The sequence below is a fragment of the Heterocephalus glaber genome, unplaced genomic scaffold, assembly GCF_053883595.1.
Source record: "Heterocephalus glaber isolate CG9 unplaced genomic scaffold, H.glaber_assembly_v1.0 deba00001564, whole genome shotgun sequence".
Classification (NCBI taxonomy): Eukaryota; Metazoa; Chordata; class Mammalia; order Rodentia; family Bathyergidae; genus Heterocephalus; species Heterocephalus glaber.
The window spans coordinates 4,485,704-4,505,459 of NW_028258351.1; the positions used below are offsets into that span (position 1 = coordinate 4,485,704).

Genomic DNA, 19,756 nt, shown 5'->3' on the forward strand with positions numbered 1-19,756 from the left:
AAATAGGAAATTTTCTGAAGAAAAGTATGAAAAACTCAAAAAGGAAATAGTCAAGGGCACAAGGAGCTCTTCAGACAGCCCACTGTGCTTAGAAAACACCTTAGCAAGTAGCAACATGAAACATGTAATGTCTGCTAACTTGCTCCTGATTCAGCACTCAGCTTAAAAAAACCTCCAACATTTCAATAACTAAAAGATGGATGCAATTTTGTTTTCTGACTCATCAATTTGATATATGCAAAAGGTATAGTACTTTACAATTTCAGCCTGAACCTGCAAACTTGGAAGTGTCTTACATGTCTCTCTCAGGTTAAAAAAACAAAAAACAAACAAACCCTTAGGATGCATAATATACTTTCTAGAATGATAAAGTAATATTGAGAGAGTTCTCATCATTAAAGGCCACTAAATAGGTTTATCTTTCTATATACATATTAAAAAACAAAACAAAAACTAGGACACTTGGGAATCTAGTTTTATGATAGGAAGTTGGACTAGAGAATAAATTGCTACATGTAAATCCACACAGAATTTAAAAAGGGCTCCCTAATAAGATGTTTCCAAACTTTTTATCAGAAAGTTAGTAGTTACCCTATACTAGCATCTACAGATTTGTTACAATGCAATACTTCCAGTAATAACATTCACACTTGAAAACATTACCTGTGTTCCACTAACACCACAGGCCTGCCTCCTTGTCAGACTATGACACACAGAACATCCACAAATACTGTCAGCTTTTTCCCCATTCCTCTTTTGAAGGGATGTGGCAAACTGCAGTAAAACTGGTTAGAAATTTTACTTTCTCAATCCAGTAAGAGTCAGTTTCTATAATAGAATACTGCATTGGCAGCTGCTAAAAATACCCAACAGAAGAAAAAAGGAGGGGGAAACATTTATTTTGCTCAAAGAAATGAAGAAACACTGCGAAAACTCCAAGTCTTTACAAAATTTCTGGCAATGTGAGGTTCATTTAGCAGTGGATTTCTGTGAGCCTCTGAACACTAAGTTGGTATTGGATTCCAAAAATAAAAATATCTTAGCTCTCAATCTAAGTTTCAGAGTAGTCACAGTATCAGTATATCCAAGTATCCATAGAATCAGATTTAACACTGTTTCAAAGAGACTGGCAACAAGGAGATTAAGTATTAGAAATTAGTAAAGGTAAAGCCTCACTCTTCTGTAAGTCAACACCCACAGAATCATCTTTGAAATCTACATCGCCATCACCAGAGCAATCTCACCAATTCCTCACCTGCAGCAGGAGGATGCTGGCCACTAACTGTTGGTAAATCCAAAGAGCTATCAGACATGACATGCTTAAGATCTCCTCCTACATCAGCCAATTTCATGTCAAACTGAACAGAGAGTGCATCTTCAGAGTCCTCCTTGCCAACACTGCTGCCACCAATGGAAGGGAGATCCAAGGACTTCACTGAAGCGGAGTCTTCTTTGGTGTGTCTGAAAGCCACTGCTTTCTCTGTCAGGGATTTGTCCGAGTTCATGGAAGAAAATTTATTGGAGTGGAAGTCAGCAAAATCATCCTCACTTTTTCCAGAAGGAGTGTTATCTTTTGATTCCTCCACACCTAGCCCAGCTCCTTCTAGAGAAAGTTGTTTGAAGACATCATACTTGGTAGATGTGGCAACTGGGTTCTGTGTACTCTTCACTGTGTTGCCCAAGTTGTTGGTCAGAGGAACAGGACTAGCTTCCTCTTTATGGACATCATATTTGTCATCTGCCTTTTGTTCAGATGAAACAGAACTATTACTGAAAGCCATAAAATCTGCAAAGTCATCCTGTTCCCCAACAGATGCTGGGCTAGAATATTCCCCAAAAAGGTTGAATTCATCAAAATCATCAGCCAAAGTAGAACTTTTATTTGATATTGGTGCTGATGTAGTTGCAGCAGAACCTGTTGGCTGAGGTTGTGCAGAAACTGATTTTGATGTACTGAATGCAGCTGAAAAAGACAATGGTTTCTCACTGTTACAATTAACTGAGGAAAACATATCTAGGTCTGCTAAGTTCAGAGGATTTTTAATTTGTGGTGGCTGTTTCTGTGGTATAGTTCCCACGGGGAAGGATGCTGGAAAAGGTTTGTCTTTTGTCGGTGGCTCTAGTGGTGATACACTATCGGCTGTTTTAAAATCGGTGAAACCATCATCAGTTCCTGCAGATCTAAATTCTGCAAAGCTCTCTCCTGAAAAAACAAAAAAGCAACAAAATAAATGCTAAACTGAAAACTACAGAATTTTCAGTATATTAAATTACAGATGTAATTTTATAGTCTTTCCCCCACTGGCTTGACATTCAGTAATCACAATCTAAACTCTATCAAACAACAGTGACAGAGAAATAGGTACCATGCTTGAAACTGTCTTCCTCTGGCTGGCCAGTCAAGTACAAATAAAAGAGAAATAGGGCCGGGGATTTAGCTCACTGGTTCCGCCGTCTGCCTTGCAAGCACAAGGTCCCAAGTTCGATTCCCAGTACCAAAATAAATAAATAAATAAATAAATAAAATAAAGAGAAATATGTGCTGTAGGTTTCTGAGAGAGACATACTATATCAAAACAGTGGCCCTTTATTTTTTTATTTTTAAATTTTTTTTGGCACTGGGGATCGAACTCGGGACCTTGTACTTTCAAGGCAGGCCCTGGAACCACTGAGCTAAATCCTCGGGCCTGACAGTGGCCCTTTAAAGATAAAGCATGTTACACACTGTTTAAAAAAATCTAAGGTACCAATGAAGCATTAGGAGAAGTGCATCTAATATTTAGGATGGATAACTCTTAAACAAATAATACTTTAAGAATCACTAGAGGCTGGGGCTGTAGCTCAGTGACAGAGCTTCTGTGTAGTACCAGCAAAGCCCTGGATTCAAATAACATCCAGTGAGCCCCCTCCCTGACAACAAAAAAAGAATCAGGAGACACTATGTGTCAAGTACACCAAAGGCATTAATTTGACAGGCACTTTGAGGGGAATTTTTGAAAAGGTAGCCACTTATTTGCAAAGCTTTCTGACAAAGGACACATTTCAAAGCACTCCTCCTTATACTCTCTAACAAATAAAGCTGAATCTCATAGAAAAAAAAAATCTGTGCGCAGGTGGGCCTTTCTTGAATCTAGTCATCTAATTGTACTGATAAGCATGTATTCTTAAAAATGTGGGCCATGAGTCTTAACAGGGTTTCTAGTCTCTATTATTATACTAATGTGATCACTCACAAGTACAATGTTAGGATGCAGATGATCTTAGTTTTCTAGTACTGTCTGAAAGTCCACCATAAAATCCATTAGGCGATAACAGATAATAAAAGCAAGAGAGAAGCCAAATACCAGCAAACATCCCTGTTATTTAAAACTTATCAATTGCCTTTTCTAGAGATTTATAAATTAAAATACAAATCTTAATTTCTTCAAAATTGGGTCTTCCCCTAAAAACAAAAAAACAGAACCATATGAACCATAAAAATGTATTTAAAATCAAAATCCAATTCTTAAAATTGGCATTTAAATAATGTAGGCTTTATATTGTACACATAACATGACATATACTCTGATATATCAGATGAGAAAAAGCATTGGAAACAATAGTAGTTGATTCTTACTCCCAATCTGATACTTAACCAACTCACTAGCAAAACTTATCAACAGAAATCCATCTAAAATGATTAGGGAAATTTTAGGGAGAGAACTAGCATTCAGATTTCATGTAGTTTATGTTTTAAAGACAGACCACTAATAAAACTAAGTCAATTTCACAAACTGAAAAGAAATGCAGAGGTAAACTTTAAAAAATTATAGAACTTTAGACAAGTCTATCACCGATTATGGAGGTGTTACTTCTGTAAATGAAAGGTAAAGAGCAGCTAATTTTATTAAAGCCTAAACTTTTGATGTGCTAGTTTGAAATATCTGTGAAATTGACAATATATATATATTGTCAATATATACAAAATATCTGTTATTTTTAAAAAGACATCACAGCAAACTAAACTTACTGATGCACTGTGCACTTTCCCATCAGAAATGCAAGCTGGGTGAAAGGGTTAAAAGGAAATGAAAAAGGGGAGGTTTGCAAATTCCAACAGAAGGGATTTTTGCGGGGGGGGCATATAAATTAGTTGCAGTCATTTGAAGACTACATATAAAAAAGCACATTAAACATATTATTTCATGGGTAGCTTTTCAGTTTGTGAATTCTTATATGCTTTCCTTTCTAATTTGTCATTTTTTAGGCCCTAAGAAACTTAAAAATGGACAACTTTTTGCTAAAACTTCAACATTACTTCTTTACATAAAACATTTTTCTTATCTACTTCGTCTTAAACTGTATAAGTAGTAATATGGAACTATCACTAAATCTTGTCATTCAGTAACGTAAAAAATTCATACCTCTGAATACAGTACTGATAAATTCCAAAACACTAATATACTTGGTTGAAGTTAAGCCAGTTTTCTTTCTTTTCCCCGTCTTTTCCTTCTTCCCCCTCTCTCTCCCTCTCTCCATCCCTCCTCTTCTTTCCTTTCTTTCCAGTGTTAGGAATTAAACCCGGGGCCTCACATATGCTAAGCAAGTGCTGTACCACTGAGCCACATCCTTAGTCCTAAGCCAATGTATTTTTGTTTGTTTGTTACTAAGGATCAAACTCGGGACCTTGCGCTTGTGAGGCAGGCGGCAGAACCACTGAGCTAAATCCCTGGCCCAGCCAATGTATTTTTAATGAGAGTACTCAAAAGGTGGCATATCATTTAGGAGAATAAAACATTTTCCCCTAAAATGAACAAAACTAGCTACTCCACTCGGAAGGCTTCAGAATTAAAGTCAAGCTAGGAATGAAAGTGAGCAAACAAAAATGACAATAATATGGGAGTTTGTTAAGGCCTAAGAAAGCAGGACTGAGGTACTGTTTACATTTTGGTGGAACCACTCTCTGTCTCTATATTATCTTTTATAGATATAACATATACATACGATCACTGACACTATTACACAAAGAACCCTCATGTTAAACCATGCTCTTTACTCCAATATTGCCTTGGCCCAAGAATTAATGACAGCATTGCTCAGAGTAAATGAAAACAAGTCAAAAGGTCCTCTAGGGTTCATTTTTGTATTCTTAGTGACTAATACAGATACTGAAGAAAAAATAGTTTTTATATCCCAAAGGCTTCGATGAATACAAGGAAACATTTCTGGAATCTAAGAGCTACAAGGTATTGAATATTCTTTTTTTTTTAGTACCGGGGATCAAACTCGGGACCTTGCGCTTGCGAGTCAGGCAGCAGAACCACTGAGCTACCCTGGCCGGGGATTGAATATTCTAAGAGGTGGCTTACTCTTTTTAGAGATGTTTAAGCAGCATAGTATCTACCACACCTTACTCATATTTACCCCCTTCCCTAAGCACAAGAGTAGACATAAGTAACTGTTGAAGGATGTCCCAACTTTAGTACATAAAGATAGAAGGTAGTATGGCTCCCAGAAGAAAATCCTCATTAGAGTATACACATTTCATAACATGCACAGTTAAGCTCTGGAGGACATAACTTGACCTATGGGTTATCTAAACACTATACATCAAGTTTACAGCGCAATTTAACCACAAACACTGACTTTCAGTTTTTACATATATGGCTTTCAAGTGATCCTTTCATACTCCCTTCCACTCTTCTTAAGCTCTTCTATCAGAGATGATAATGAGAAATGCACATAAAACCCACACCCAATCTTGAAAATTCTGCACAATGGTGACTAAGTCAAACACAAGTAACACACAGTGACAGACTGCCTTTTCTTCCTAGATGAGCAAGTAGACGATTAATTGTTTTTGGAGTATTTTGCCATACTGGGGGATCAAATCTAGGGCCTTGTGTATGTCAGACAAGGACACTACCACTGAGCTGTATTTTCAGCCCTGGATGATGAAATACTGATGTCAGCATTTTAGACATATTCAGGGGCACAGTGTTTAGCTACTGTTTCTGTTTGAAATTCTGCTTTGTTTTAGTTGTGGTCTTGAAGGTTTGAAATGTTACTTGGCAGCTCCTTTCTTTCACAGAGCTCTCACCATGAAAACATGAAAGATCTTGTTAAAATACTAATAACATTGAGTTTTATTTGCCTCCTCTTGGTCATCTTTACATGAATCCTTTTTTTTTTTTTTTTTTGGTGGTACTGGGGATTGAACTCAGAGCCTTTGCACTCTGCTACATCCCCAGCCATTTTTCAGTTTTTTACAGTGGACTCTCAAGTTACGACCAGTCTGACATACGAACAAGCTGGGTTAATTAGGTTAATGGAAGATTCATCTGCCTCTTTTTATCTACAGCATGTACCCAGGTAAACATCCAGATTTCAGCTGCACTGACTTAGTTACAACCAGCCCTCAGGAACCAATTGAATTTGTAAGTCAAAGGTCCACTGTATTTTCAGACAGGGTCTTGCTGAGTTTCTAAGTTGTCCAGATTGGGCGCAAACTTGAGATCTTCCTGCCTCAGTCTCCCAGAATGCAAGGATTATAGTTATGTACCAACACATTTGGCTTGCTTTTTTGTTTGTTGAGACAGACTCTCTTTTATGTAGCTCAGGCTGGCCTTGAACTTGAGGCAATCCTCCTGCTTCAGCCTCCCAATTGCTGAGATTACAGGTAAGTGCCACCATGCCTAGCTACCTGGCTTGCTTTTAAATGACTTTTAGCTGATGTTCATGAGGAGCAGAGTGTATACAGAACTGTGCTACTGGTGAAGGGAAATCCTATCTAAGAGTGCATCTCTTTACCAAAGCTGTATATATCATTTGTTGGGTCCTCTGCTGGAAATGTAGATCAAGTCTCAAGGCTTTTATTTTTGGTAGTGGTGGTGGTGGTGGTACTAGGGGTTAAACTCAGTCTTAGCACTGAGTTACACTGCCAGATCTTTTTTATTAAATATTTTTATTTTGAGATAGGGTCTTGCTAAGCTCCAGACTGTCCAGGATGGACTTGAACTTTTTTCCCCAGTACCAGGAATTGAACTCAGGACCCTGAACTTGCCAGGCAGGCACTGCACCACTGAGCTACATCCCTGGCCCATTGGACTTGAACTTTTGATCCTCCTGCCTCAGCCTCCCAGAGTGCTGGGATTACAGGCATGTGCCACAATGTCTAGCTTCAAATGATGCACATTTAATTGTATCCTCTAGCATTATTGATATGATAATACTGTATCATCTCTCTGTGAATGTAAAATATTTTGTACCTGTTCTTAGACGTAATGTTAGTCTAGAATGTTCTATTTCCAAATGATAATTGAGAAACTAAAAATATACCAAGCAAAAATAATGCCACGTACCACAATAGTAACAACAACAAAAAACCTGGAAAGGGAAAGACTGGCGGCTGCCTTTTGCACAGTCCAGACTAATATACTATGAACAACAGTTCAAGTCTTGCTGAACATTCCAATAATCAACATTAGTCACTGTCCATTTGTTACAGACTTCCCGAGAAAGGCAATGTACTATACTGTCAGAGGAAATAGCACTGACTTGAGATTTGCTGTAAATTTTAGAAATACAGTAATTCTCAATAACTGAGCCACATTTACCTCCTTATAATTTTCAAAGCCACAAAAAATAAAGATGGCCCCTATTCCACAAGATAATCCCCAGACTTCAGAAACTATCAAAACATTTATTAAACATGCCAGTAGTGGGAACCCTTAAGGTTTTCTCAATTAAAATATTTGCAGTTTGAGTATCACAAAATCACCATATTATTTTACTTGTTCAGTTTTTTCCTTTTAAAAACATACATACAGTAAAGTAAGTGTTCAAGAGTGCCCCAGAAAGAAACATCCAAAATTCCCATTAACAATGGAAATAATGTGTCTACTTCAGGAATCAAAAACTTACCCAAAGATTTATTTTCAATTGTCTGTTCAAGTTCTCTGAAAGCACTATATTTGTCACCAGGCTCTATGATGGAAAGACAGATGCTCAATTATGGGTAGGAATCTTTAGAGCACAGTTCAAGGAACTAAGGCAGACTGGGTTAACTAAACATACTTAACATGTGGTATGAGTATTTCATACATTTCATATAAAAGGTTACCTCTTAAAGATTTATACAACTTGTTACATTCATAGATTTACTAACTTACAAACTGTTTTTACCTCCAAAAGGAATAGTATTTTCAGAAGACTTGTCAGCTGCAATTCCTTTAAACACTGCATATTTATCCACTGAAGCTGATGTTTTAGTTCCTGTAAGTGGTATCAACAAAGATGGGGTACTAAAAGGAAAAAATAAGCAAGTATTAATGACAAGAACAGCAAATCCTTTCCTTATTATCAAACAGGAGCTTAGAGTTAAAAATGGCAAACAAGGAGTTAAAACTCACAGGTCCCTGCTTTAAAAGTCAGAAAGTATAAGTAAAAGGACTAAAAACACTGTCCTTTGTCTTGAAAATAGAAGTTAAAACAATGTGCAAGCAGTAATGTTTTTCTTAACTAAAGAGGGGCATTGATCATTTCCATATCTCTTTAAGTCATATGTAATGAACTAGAAATGGCACTGAAATAGATTATTAAAATATGGTGACCTCCTGCAATTTAACTTAAGGTCCATAAAACTGTAAAAATGAACTGCTTCAAATATGCATATGCAATATCTTCTTAATCCAGTATCTTAAAATAAATTACATTAACCTTAATATAAATTTTTCTCTAAAGTGAGTTCCGAGTGCAGAGGTGGAATAGTTAAGATTAAAAAATCTATTTGTGAGATGTTCAAGACAACATGTAAATTCTCTTTCGATCATATTGCATTGCTTATTGGTGGAAGTTCATACATCTGATAAGCAACAGCAGAGTTAATATAATTTGCATTTTTACAAGGATCACATCAGCGGTTCCAGAAGCTATCTTTTGTAGCAAAACAACAATCACTTCAAAATTAGATAGAGATACTATTGCTTGTGGACATATTTTTCACTGGATGGAAAAACAGTGTAATGAGTAGTATCTGTGTGGGTAATTCTTGGAAGGCTTGAACATATGCTATCAAAGCACTGCTCTTTTTTTCCTTTTTCCTCTTATCAGACTCAGGCAGCTCCCTGGAAGAACAACCTTTACATATGAATGACTACATCCTACCACCAGTTTGTGTCATTCAATACCACACACACAAGTTATATAAATGGATTTCTATTGAAATCTTTGCCCTGGAGCAAAAATCTTTCCACAGTCATTTAAATCTTCTTATCAGTAGCCTACAAGCAAGGTAAAAGCCAGGCTCTCACACATACATGCTAATGGGGGTCCACGGTGCTTTAGGATTTAGTGCCATGAAATATTAAAATTTCAAATCACTACCAAACAGCTGCTACATATCTGATCTTGACAAATGTAGTAGGTTATCATCTATACATTTTAGGTGGATTTTTAAAAGTTCCATAAGTAATTAAACTACAGCTCACTGTATAGAATGATACATAGGAATAAAGATAATCAGTGTCTAAGGATAAAAACCCCACAAAATGGAATGATCTGCATACTTGTTGTCTATGACCCTCCAATTTTAGCTATGGTCCTTTACAGCTCACTGGTATAATCTTACTACTTAATGTGACATTTAATTGAAGATAATTTATCTAAAAATTATATTCATAGAATTGAAAAAATTAGGAGATCTGAGTATGAAGTACTGCTGATTGAAATCAACAAAATAAAAATTCCACTCAAAAAGAGTTTGGCTCAAACTATAATTTTATGCATATTGCAAATGAATGTTCATTCCCGTTCTCTCTCTAAATGTATTAAAAAAAGACTATAATCACCATCAAAGTGTTTATGCCAGTTATATACAGTAGTTATGATTTATTCTAAACATGAAAACAGTTATTTCTACTATTTAATACTAATCAAAGTACTCAAATGAGAGAGGCATATTGTATTAAAATTTATGAACCTGCATTCCACTGAAAGACTAAGAATATGTGCATCAAAAATGTATTTTGCTTTTTTTTGGTACCGGCGATCGAACTCAGGTCCTTGTGCTTGCAAGACAGGCGGCAGAACCACTGAGCTAAATCCCTGGCCCTGTATTTTGCTTTTTCACTAATGAATCCATTTATGTTTTGTGATCTATGGCTGTGGTAGATGGCTTTTCTTAGTTGCTCACCCTGCTAAGTACAAACGTTTCAAGAGAAATATTTTCATCTCAGCAAAAACAAACTGACCAATCCCAACCCCCTATAACTTAACCCTTTTGGAATTTTTCTATCAATTCCTATGTCTTCTTTGTTGGTTATTCTAGGCTCTCTAGTGCCTGGCACACTGAAAATATTTTCTGAGTATACAACTGGATGTTGCTGTATCCCAAGCCCCTTTTCATATTTTAGGATCTGGCTCAATTGCTATCTCTTCTCTAACATTCAGTTAGAGTAATACTGAGTCCAACTAGTTTTTCAAACATAGAGTTCAGTGTCTGTAAGTCTAACTCCAGAGTGTCTCTCATCATCTAACAACAGGATTACCACAGCTGCTGAAGGGATCCCCACATAGCAGCAACAATTCCTCTCATCATGCCACTTATTCCCAAAATGCTCTACAGATTTCAGCACAAATCATAAAGTATTCCACAACTGGGGCTACTCTTAAACTCATTTCCTCACCAACTAACAATGTTCTCTACCACTCTCTAATACCTTATTTACTTTTGCATCTTTTCTCACAGATGATGCCCATTTTCTGCTTTAAAAGCACTACTCGGCCGGGGATTTAGCTCAGTGGTTCTGCCACCTGCCTCACAAGCACAAGGTCCTGAGTACAATCCCTGGTACCAAAAAAAAAAGCACTACCCAAAGTGGTTTCACCTAGGCTTAGCTGGTCATAAACCTACTTTTTTTTTGATACCGGAGATCGAACTCGGGTCCTTGTGGTTGCTCAGCAGGCGGTGAAACCACTGAGCTAAATCCCCGGCCCCATAAACCTACTTTTAGCATAAATTCACAATAAGGAATACAGATTTTCATACATGAGGGTACTCATTTTTTTCTTGTGAATATATAACTTTATTTGAAAATAGGATGTGATCAAGTTACTATTTATAAGGTCTTCAGGGTAGGGCCCAATCCAGTCTAACTGGTATGTTTACAAGACAAAGAGAACATCTTGTGAAGACAGTAAAAGGTTGAAGTGGATCTCACTGCAATCCAAGTACTGATGGCCATCTCCTAAAGCTCAGTAAAGGCAAGGCCAGATTATATTCAGTGTCCCAAAGAAAACATGAATCTGTGAAATCTTGATTTCAAACACCTACGTTTCAGTACTGTGAGGAAATACAATTCTGTTGTTTTTGTTTTTTCTTTTAGTTTCTTTCATTAGTATATGTTTGTGATGGGAATTCATTTTTTGTATGTATAAATGTGTGTATTATATATACGCAGATGTTCAAGTCTCTCACATAAAACAATTTAGCATCTGTATATAATCTATGAACCCCCTCCCACATACTTTAAATCATCTCCAGGCTTATAATACCCAATACAATGTAAATACTACATGAATATTTGTTAGGCTGTACTGTTTATGGAATAAAGACATGAAAAAAGTATGCATGTTTATTAAAGATGCAATTTTTTTTCTGAATATTTTCAAATTGCACTTGGTTGAATCTGCGGATGCAGAACCCACAGAAATGGAGGGCTGACTATATATTTAAGAATGAATTATAAGGGAACTTTAACAGATAATATAAATACTCAGGCATGGTGGCTCACATCTATAATGCCCAGCATTGGGAGGCTGAGGCAGGAGGATCCTAAGTTCAAATCCTGCCTCAGCAACTTACCAAAACCATCTCAAACTAAAAAAAATAAAGAAGGCTGGGCATGTAGCTCAGTGTAAAGGCCCTAGGTTCAATCCTCAGTACCAAAACAAAAACAAAAAACACCAAGAAAACAACCTAAGTTTCTCTGTAGTAGCAAGTAGTTTCTGCTTCTGTATTTTCCATGCCTTACCCCAGTGATGTTTGGCATCACTTAGGAGATGCTAAGTATATATTTGCTGAATAAATAATGAGTCTGGATGTTTAGATATGAATAGAATTCATTCAAGAAAAACATGGAAATAGTTGAATCAGAACTCTAAAAGGAACATGTACCAAAAATGGTTGCAATGATTGTATATGAAAGTAAACAAAGAGATAATATCTAACAAGATTGCTAGTAGCCCATACCTCTCAGGTCTGGCCACTGTCTTAAAACTTTCTACCCCTAATTGTTTTTTCCTAACCCCCTCCCCCAATTTTAACTTCATCTACTGAAAGAGATTTTCACCCAAGGAACAAACCATTAACTTGACAATTTTAGTTTACAGTCCCCATACAATAATATATTCATCCAACAAAGCTTTACTAGTTACATTTCATGGGCTAAGCACTGAATATAAAAAATAGTCAAGAAAACCTGTAATTACAATTCAGACACTGATATTCCCAAGGTACTATGAGAGTAGAGGAGGACCTTTAATTCACTTGAGGTAGGGACTGCTGGGAAGGGGTTAGGAAAAACTTAGCTGAGTTTTGAAATGGAATAAGAATTAATTATAAAGAGAAAATAGAACATACAAAAGCCAGAGGATTGAAAGCATATGGTCATTTTGGCATGGCTAGATTATGAGTTGTGCAGAAAGGTGTTGGACATCCTAGTACTGTATAGTCATATCTTTTGTATGTTTCTTCTACGGAGTGCTGACATGTGTCTGATGCATTCCTAACATCAGAATAATCTGTCTTCCTCATTTGTAGTTCTCTATCACATGCATTCCTTAGATCCTAGTGTGAACACAGGGAAATGAAGATCAAAAAACAATCAATTAAAATGCAAGATAAGAAACTGCAGAAACAAGAACCTGAGAGAAAGATATTCTGACAGAAACTAATCTCAAAATGAAGCCAAATCATATTGCTTAGCAAAAGCCCGTATGTTCCACTGTGTGGAAGTATTTAAATACTTAAAAAGAAAAGAGGAGGGCCGGGGATTTAGCTCAGTGTTTTTGTTGCCTGCTGCGCAAGCACAAGGACCCGAGTTCAATCCTTGGTACCAAAAAAATAAAAAATAAAAAATAAAAGATGAAAAGGTGTCAATAACATATTGATCAATTCACTTACTTGGAGGTTAAGCTGTATTTAGAGAAATACAACTGTCTATGCAAACAAACAGAAATCTGAACATTAAAAGCCACTAATGTCAAACATGACACATGAATAAAGCAGAGTTGTAAATTATGATTTCTGTGGAATTTTAGTACATTATGAAATTATATACTTCTGCCTAAAAAGTTTTTCAACAGTTGAAGTCCTGGATATCTAGTACAAGAACATGCAGGCAGCCATCACTGTACAGATGTACTCAACTATAATAAATCAGGTTTAGCACAGACAAAAAAAAAAGCAAATATGCATTAAGAGGCAATGTTAAGGTCTAAATTTTAAGGTGGAAAAAGAGCAGAGAAGTTCAAAGAGTAAAAGTCTGAGTAGATGGAATAATCAAGGAAAGTATTAATGTCAGAAGTCTTCTTATTTATAGGTAGGCTGACACCCTTTTTCAAAAAGATTACATATAATGTTAAGTACGTTCAACTCTTTTATACCTGTTTGCATGCTGGGAATTATTTGTTTTTGAAGAAGTAGGAACCTCTTGGAAATCAGTGAATGAATCATCAAGAGATCCTGACTTAGAAGCATCTTGAAAATCCTGGAACTCATCATCTTCTGGCTTTCCAATCTAAATTAACAGAGACATTTACTTAGAAAGCATCAAACTGATAAAATAAGTAAAACAAATCTCCAGCTGTCAACTTCAAAGACTGCCATTTACATTTCTCAATTTAAGAACATTTTTTTTTTACAGTGCTAGGGATCAAAACCAAAGGACTATGGGGCTGGGGATTTAGCTCAGAAGTTTCGACACCTGCTGCGCAAGCGCAAGGACCCGAGTTCGATCCCTGGTACCAAAAAAAAAAAAAAAAACCAAAGGACTATGCATGCTAGGGAAGTGCTCTACCATCTAGCTACTCTCACAGTGAATACCTTTTAGATATAACATTAACTCAAGTGCTTAAGGTGGGACTCCTGTTTTGCATTTTCAGATACCCAAATAACAAGAGGAAAGGACTGGCTTAACTCACTTCCCATTTAGAAGAAAAAGCATAGCTTACTGCCAGCATTCATTTTTGGGACAAAAGGGAAATTTAAGGAGCCAGACTGTCCATTTAAAAAAAATAGTTGATTCACATTTTATGCATATTTATAAATTACAAAAGTGACAGAGGCACATCATAACCAATTACATATATTATAAAGTAAACGGTAAAATACTGACTCCTAAACTCATGCTCCTGAAAATACTGTTGCTTTTTTTTTTTTGGTACCGGGGATCGAACTCAGGACCTTGCACTTTCGAGGCAGGCAGTGTAATCACTGAGCAAAATCCCCAGGCCCTGAAAATACTGTTACAAATCTGTTTTATAGAACAACAAGCTTTCTCTATATTGTTCTGTACTTTAAAAATATGTAATTGTGGGGCCAGGGATTTAGCTCAGTGGCACTGCACCTGCCTGCCTTGCAAGTACAAGGTCCTGAGTTAGATCCCCAGTACCCAAGTATTGGGGGTAGGGGTGGGGGTTGAGAATGGGGGGAATGTAATTGTAACAGATATCCTATGTAGTACAGGTAAGTCTATCTTAATGACTAATTCATCACTGTATAGATGAATTGATACTTATTTAACATTTTTTCCTTCTGATGTACATTTAGCTATTTCTAATGTTTCACCCCAACATTGTTACAATAATTATCCTTTGTATGTATTTGCTAATTTGAGATACTATTTCTGGTGGATAGATTCTTAGTAGTGAAGCAGTACTTTGAGAAGCTGAGGGAGGAAGACTGCAAATTTGAGCCTAGGCTGGGAAATACAGTAAGTCCTGGTCTCAAAACAAAAATTAAAAAACAGGTTCGGGGGGCTGGGGATTTAGCTCAGTGGTTCCACCACGTGCCTCACAAGCACAAGGTCCCGAGTTTAATCCCTGGTACCAAAAACAAAAACAAAACAGGTTGGGATGTAGCACACTGAAAAAGCCCTGGATTCAATCACCACTACTTAAAAAAGAAAGTTATACCAATAAATTTGCAGTGTATTAGTCACTCATCCCGTATATTTTCACTGATATAAAATATTATACACTTAAAATTTTTTTTTGCTAATCTGAGAAGTGAAAAAATGGAGTATTTTAATTTTGGGTTTGGCAGTTTCCTCAAAAGATATAACCTAAGCATTTAAATTTATAGGTTTCATGTTTAAAATGTACATACTCTAAACAGCTATAAAACTCTTTACCCAAAACTCAGATTTTAATGCTTAAGAAAACTTCATAATTTTAAATAATGAAAAGTTAAGTTTTGTACTGATTTAACATTTTTCTTATTTTTTTCTGGTGTTGGGGATGATTGAATTTAGAACCTTGTGCATGCTAGGCAAGTGCTATATCACTGAGCTCCCTCCCAGCCCAATACTGTTCAATAAAATCACATATGTTCATTGCAATCCAGATGCACTTTCAGGGATTATTATACAGTTTTTCCACTTACCTGATTTGTTGGGTAAGTTGGCATAAAGCCACTGGAAGCTGGGGCTGCAGCTCCACCCACTGGTCCAACAAGGTTAATGGCCACGACTGGCTGTCCAAGGCTGAGAGGCATGGAGCTTGCAGGGCCTGAAGGTATTACAGGGGCCTGACTCACAGGGGCAGGCAGAGTCATAGGAAAGCCACTTAAGGTTGGAATAGGAGCTGCTGGGAACTGAGTCAAAGCATCAGGACTGATGGCAGGAACACCTCTCTATACAGAACAGAAGGAAAACGGAACCATTTTAGGGGACTGCAGGCCACAATCTAAATCTGGTAAAGAGAGGCCTAAACATAAAATCTTTAGTTTTCATATTGTTTCTACTGACTCTTTTTCTGACTCTCAAAATTCATGAATTTGATATAAGAAAAAAGTAACTAGGATAATGCACACCTAATACTTAGCAAAGAAATAGACAACACATAGTAACTCTGACAATGCATTTCTCTGACAAGTTTGGTTAATCTTCTATAATCAAATAATTTAATTTTGTAATATAAGAAAAAATTGCTATTAGACTGAGAATACTTTATGTCTAAGGAATTTTAAACAGACTTTAAAGGGCAGAGAGAACAATTTTACCTATTTCTAACTTTCAAGTTCAAGGCCAGAGAATGTTAGTATATTAGTCTTTAAACAAAAGAATAATTTGCTAGTATGTGCATCAAATAAACTACATTTTTGAAGTATTGTATCCTAAAAAATAATCTAAAATTTAATGTACAAGGGGTTCTATAAGATTGTAGTAAAAAAGGATTCACATTCTTTCAATTAATACTAAAAGTTATTTGATCTAACTTAAGAAACACTGTCTACCTGTGTTACTGCTATCATGGCGAGAACAGTATAAAGTTCTTCCTTAGTAAGTTTGCCAGGTGTAGTTCGATTAGCTAAGGCCCATATCTGTCCAAGAGTTTCCCTGGGAAGTCCAGACGACATCAGAATGGGATAAAGTTTAGCAGTATCTATTCCAGTGGGAGTCATTGTAGTTTCTAAAATTTTCTTATATGCATCTATTAAAGGAAAGAAATATAAACACATTGTTAGTGATAGGTACTCTTGTCACTGCTGGCATAAAAAGTAATCTTCAATCAGATTGCTGTAATGGAACGTAAGCCATATCTGAGAGCTTTGTTTCTGTTTTGTTGGCTTTTTGAGGCAAGGTTTCACTATACAGTCCAGGTTGACCTCGAACTTGCTATGTAGCCCTTGAACTTGATCCTTCTGCCTCAGCCTCTTGAGTGCTGGGATCACAGACACGCATCATAATGCCCAGCCACATCAGGGTTTAACTTGCTGTAAAGAAATTGAAGTGGAAATATCCAGCAGATAATTAGGATCTGGAGCTCAGAAGAGAGGTGGGAGTTTGGTCCTAAAGATGAGAATTTAGGAGTGATGGTAAGATACAGTCTTAAAATCCACTAGGCGATTCTAACAATGATTTACAATTTTATAAATTTTTTTGGATAAAAACAATAATAATATTAAGATGGGGGAGGGTATAAGCAGATACAGTACTGTACTTTGAACTTCAAAAGAGAAGAATCTATAGAGTAATGATGGTGGAAAAAGCTTGATAATAGCAATGGGAAACAAGAATTATACCAATACCACCTTTTTCTTGGCCCAATGAATCAAAGGTTGTGGGAGCACACACCCCCGAAGGAGGTGCTTTGGAAATATAGTCTTCAGGAAAAGACCTGATTACAATTAAGGTGAGGAAGTAGAACCAGTGTTTGAAAACAGGGAGGGACTACTGGTGAGTTTTTCACAGTAACACAAGATTTCCAAGGGACAAAGTGGGAAAGGCTGTTAGAAATAAGCTTGGAATAAAAAATGAAGGATGCCAATATTGCATGGGACATACTTACACTAAACAATTATTTGCAGTTAATCTGAAATTCAAATTTAACTGGGGATCCTGTATGTTTATACATTAAATGTGGCAAGCCTACTTAGATAAGCTGTTGGAAATAAAAGTGAGACTAAAGGAGACAGAGAAGAATGTTTATAACAAAAACTTTACAACTGGAATTATAAATATGGATTATAGGTTAGTAGGCTGGCAATAAGAATATATATTTTGACCTGGAAAGTACAGTATGTGTAAATATTTGGAGGGAGGAGGAAGGAAGAAATATAAGCTGACAGAAAATGGATAAATTAGAAAATACACTAAGATCTAGTTTTTGTTTGTTTGGCTTGAAGAAAGAGGAGAAAGAAAAGATGTAAAAGGGTAGCTAGAAGAAAACCTATTATTTTTATACAACTGAAATTCCATGTGACTTTTGGGAATAATTAGCCTTTTAATTTGTGATTATTGTAATATAGACATTAGCAGTATAAATTCAGCTATAGAAATCTTGCGTAAGTTTTATTTAATCAAGTGTAGAATAACTTTAGTCTATAACCAGTTTAGAAAATTGAAGATCTAATGAAAGTTACCTTTAGCTTTCAAGGTGTTGGCAATATATAGTAAGTTAAACAAGTTACAATTTATTAAGGTCAACAGATGCTGCTGTAATTGTCTTTTTCTATGCATATCAATCTAGCTTAAATAGACTATTCTCTACCAATTAAGTACTAAGATGCACTTTAGTAATCTTTTCTGGTTCAACAGTAGTAACTCACATAAAGGAAAAAAATAAACCTTACCTTCCAGTAGAAAAAAATAAACCTTACCTTCTAGTATTTTACTTGACAAATCATAAAATATAAAGTAATCTTTGAGAATTCAGAAAATTACATTAAGCATACTAGTGTAATTCTTGATGTTATTAAGAGTCTCTGCAATAAATATTTGATGTCTTTTTTTTTTTTGGTGGTGGTACTGGGGATTGAACCCAGGGGCACTTTGCCTCCGAGCTACAATCTCAGGTGCTTTTATTTATTTAAAAAAAATCTTTTTTGGTACCGGGGATCGAACTCGGGTCCCTGTGCTTGTGCAGCAGGCGGCAAAACCACTGAGCTAAATCCCCGGCCCATGTCCTTTTATTTTTGATTCTGAGACAGGTTCTTGCTAAGCTGTCCAGGTGGGACTTGAATTTGCAATCCTTCTGCATCGGCTTCCCAAAGTGTTGGGATTATAGGCAAGCACCCTGGAGCCTGGCTGATAATGTCTTTTTGAAGCATGGTGGCACATGCCTGTAATCCCAGCATTTGGGAGGCTGAGCTAGGAGGATGGCCATGAATTCGAAGCTAGCCTGGGCTGCACAGTGAGTTCAACAAGAGCCTGAACTACATAGTGAGACGTTGTCTCAAAGGACAATAAAATAAAATAAAGAAATCTTCTAGAAATAAAGATAAGGGCCAGGATTTAGCTCAGTGGTTCCGCCGCCTGCCTCACAAGCGTAAGGTCCCGAGTTCGATCCCCAGTACCAAAAAAAAAAATTGGGGCCGGGGATTTACCTCAGTGGTTCTGCCACCTGCCTTGCAAGTACAAGGTTCCGAGTCCAATCCCCAGTACCAAAAAACCCCCCAAAAACAACAAAAAAAGCAAAACCAAAACCTGTCATGAATAGAAATAAAGATATATGATGGTCAATAAAATACTAAAGCAAAACATTTCTCTGCATTTACATAATTATTTCATAAACAAGGGAGTCCTAAACACCAGATCTATCGAATTTTCTATACTCTTTCAGAAGAAAAAAGTCACAATTCATTTTGTATATTTTGTAACCACAATAGTTAATATAACTATATGTATAATATTTAAAATAAAACATCCAGATGGGAATTCTGGGCAGTATAGCTTTTTTTTTTTACCTGGAACCAGACTCTCATTGTAGATCCAGGGAGGCATTCTGGGCTGAACAGGATCTTGTGCGGGAAATACTCCTACACCTAGAAAATAAAGAATATTAAAGCATGTAACAGTCCATGTAGAAGATGCCGAAATCATACTGAGTCATGGCTTTTTATAAAGAAGACCTCTGGCTGGAGACAGTAGGAAAAAGTCACCAATACACCTAAAATACTTGGTTTCTAAACAACTTCTGTTCAGTAACATCTTCTCAAGAGTAAACCAAACTATAACGTATCAAAACAATATTCTGAATCATCTGAGGCTTGTAC

General features: G+C 36.4%; 1 protein-coding gene across 24 annotated transcripts in view; it reads right to left on the reverse strand.

Annotated features, from left to right (window-relative positions):
* Positions 1-19,756, reverse strand: part of Synrg (synergin gamma) — an 87,974-nt gene that overhangs the window by 40,942 nt on the left and 27,276 nt on the right. For 23 of the 24 annotated variants that reach the window (XM_013067678.3, XM_013067675.3, XM_013067677.3 and 20 more), the window contains 7 exons: positions 19,448-19,525; positions 16,496-16,692; positions 15,644-15,892; positions 13,645-13,778; positions 8,164-8,282; positions 7,903-7,965; positions 1,256-2,203 (listed from right to left, as the gene is read on the reverse strand). In XM_013067678.3, coding sequence (XP_012923132.2) covers positions 1,256-2,203; positions 7,903-7,965; positions 8,164-8,282; positions 13,645-13,778; positions 15,644-15,892; positions 16,496-16,692; positions 19,448-19,525 — 1,788 coding nt within the window. The remainder of the gene's footprint in view (positions 1-1,255; positions 2,204-7,902; positions 7,966-8,163; positions 8,283-13,644; positions 13,779-15,643; positions 15,893-16,495; positions 16,693-19,447; positions 19,526-19,756) is intronic. The other variant, XM_013067674.3, reaches the window with a different exon arrangement.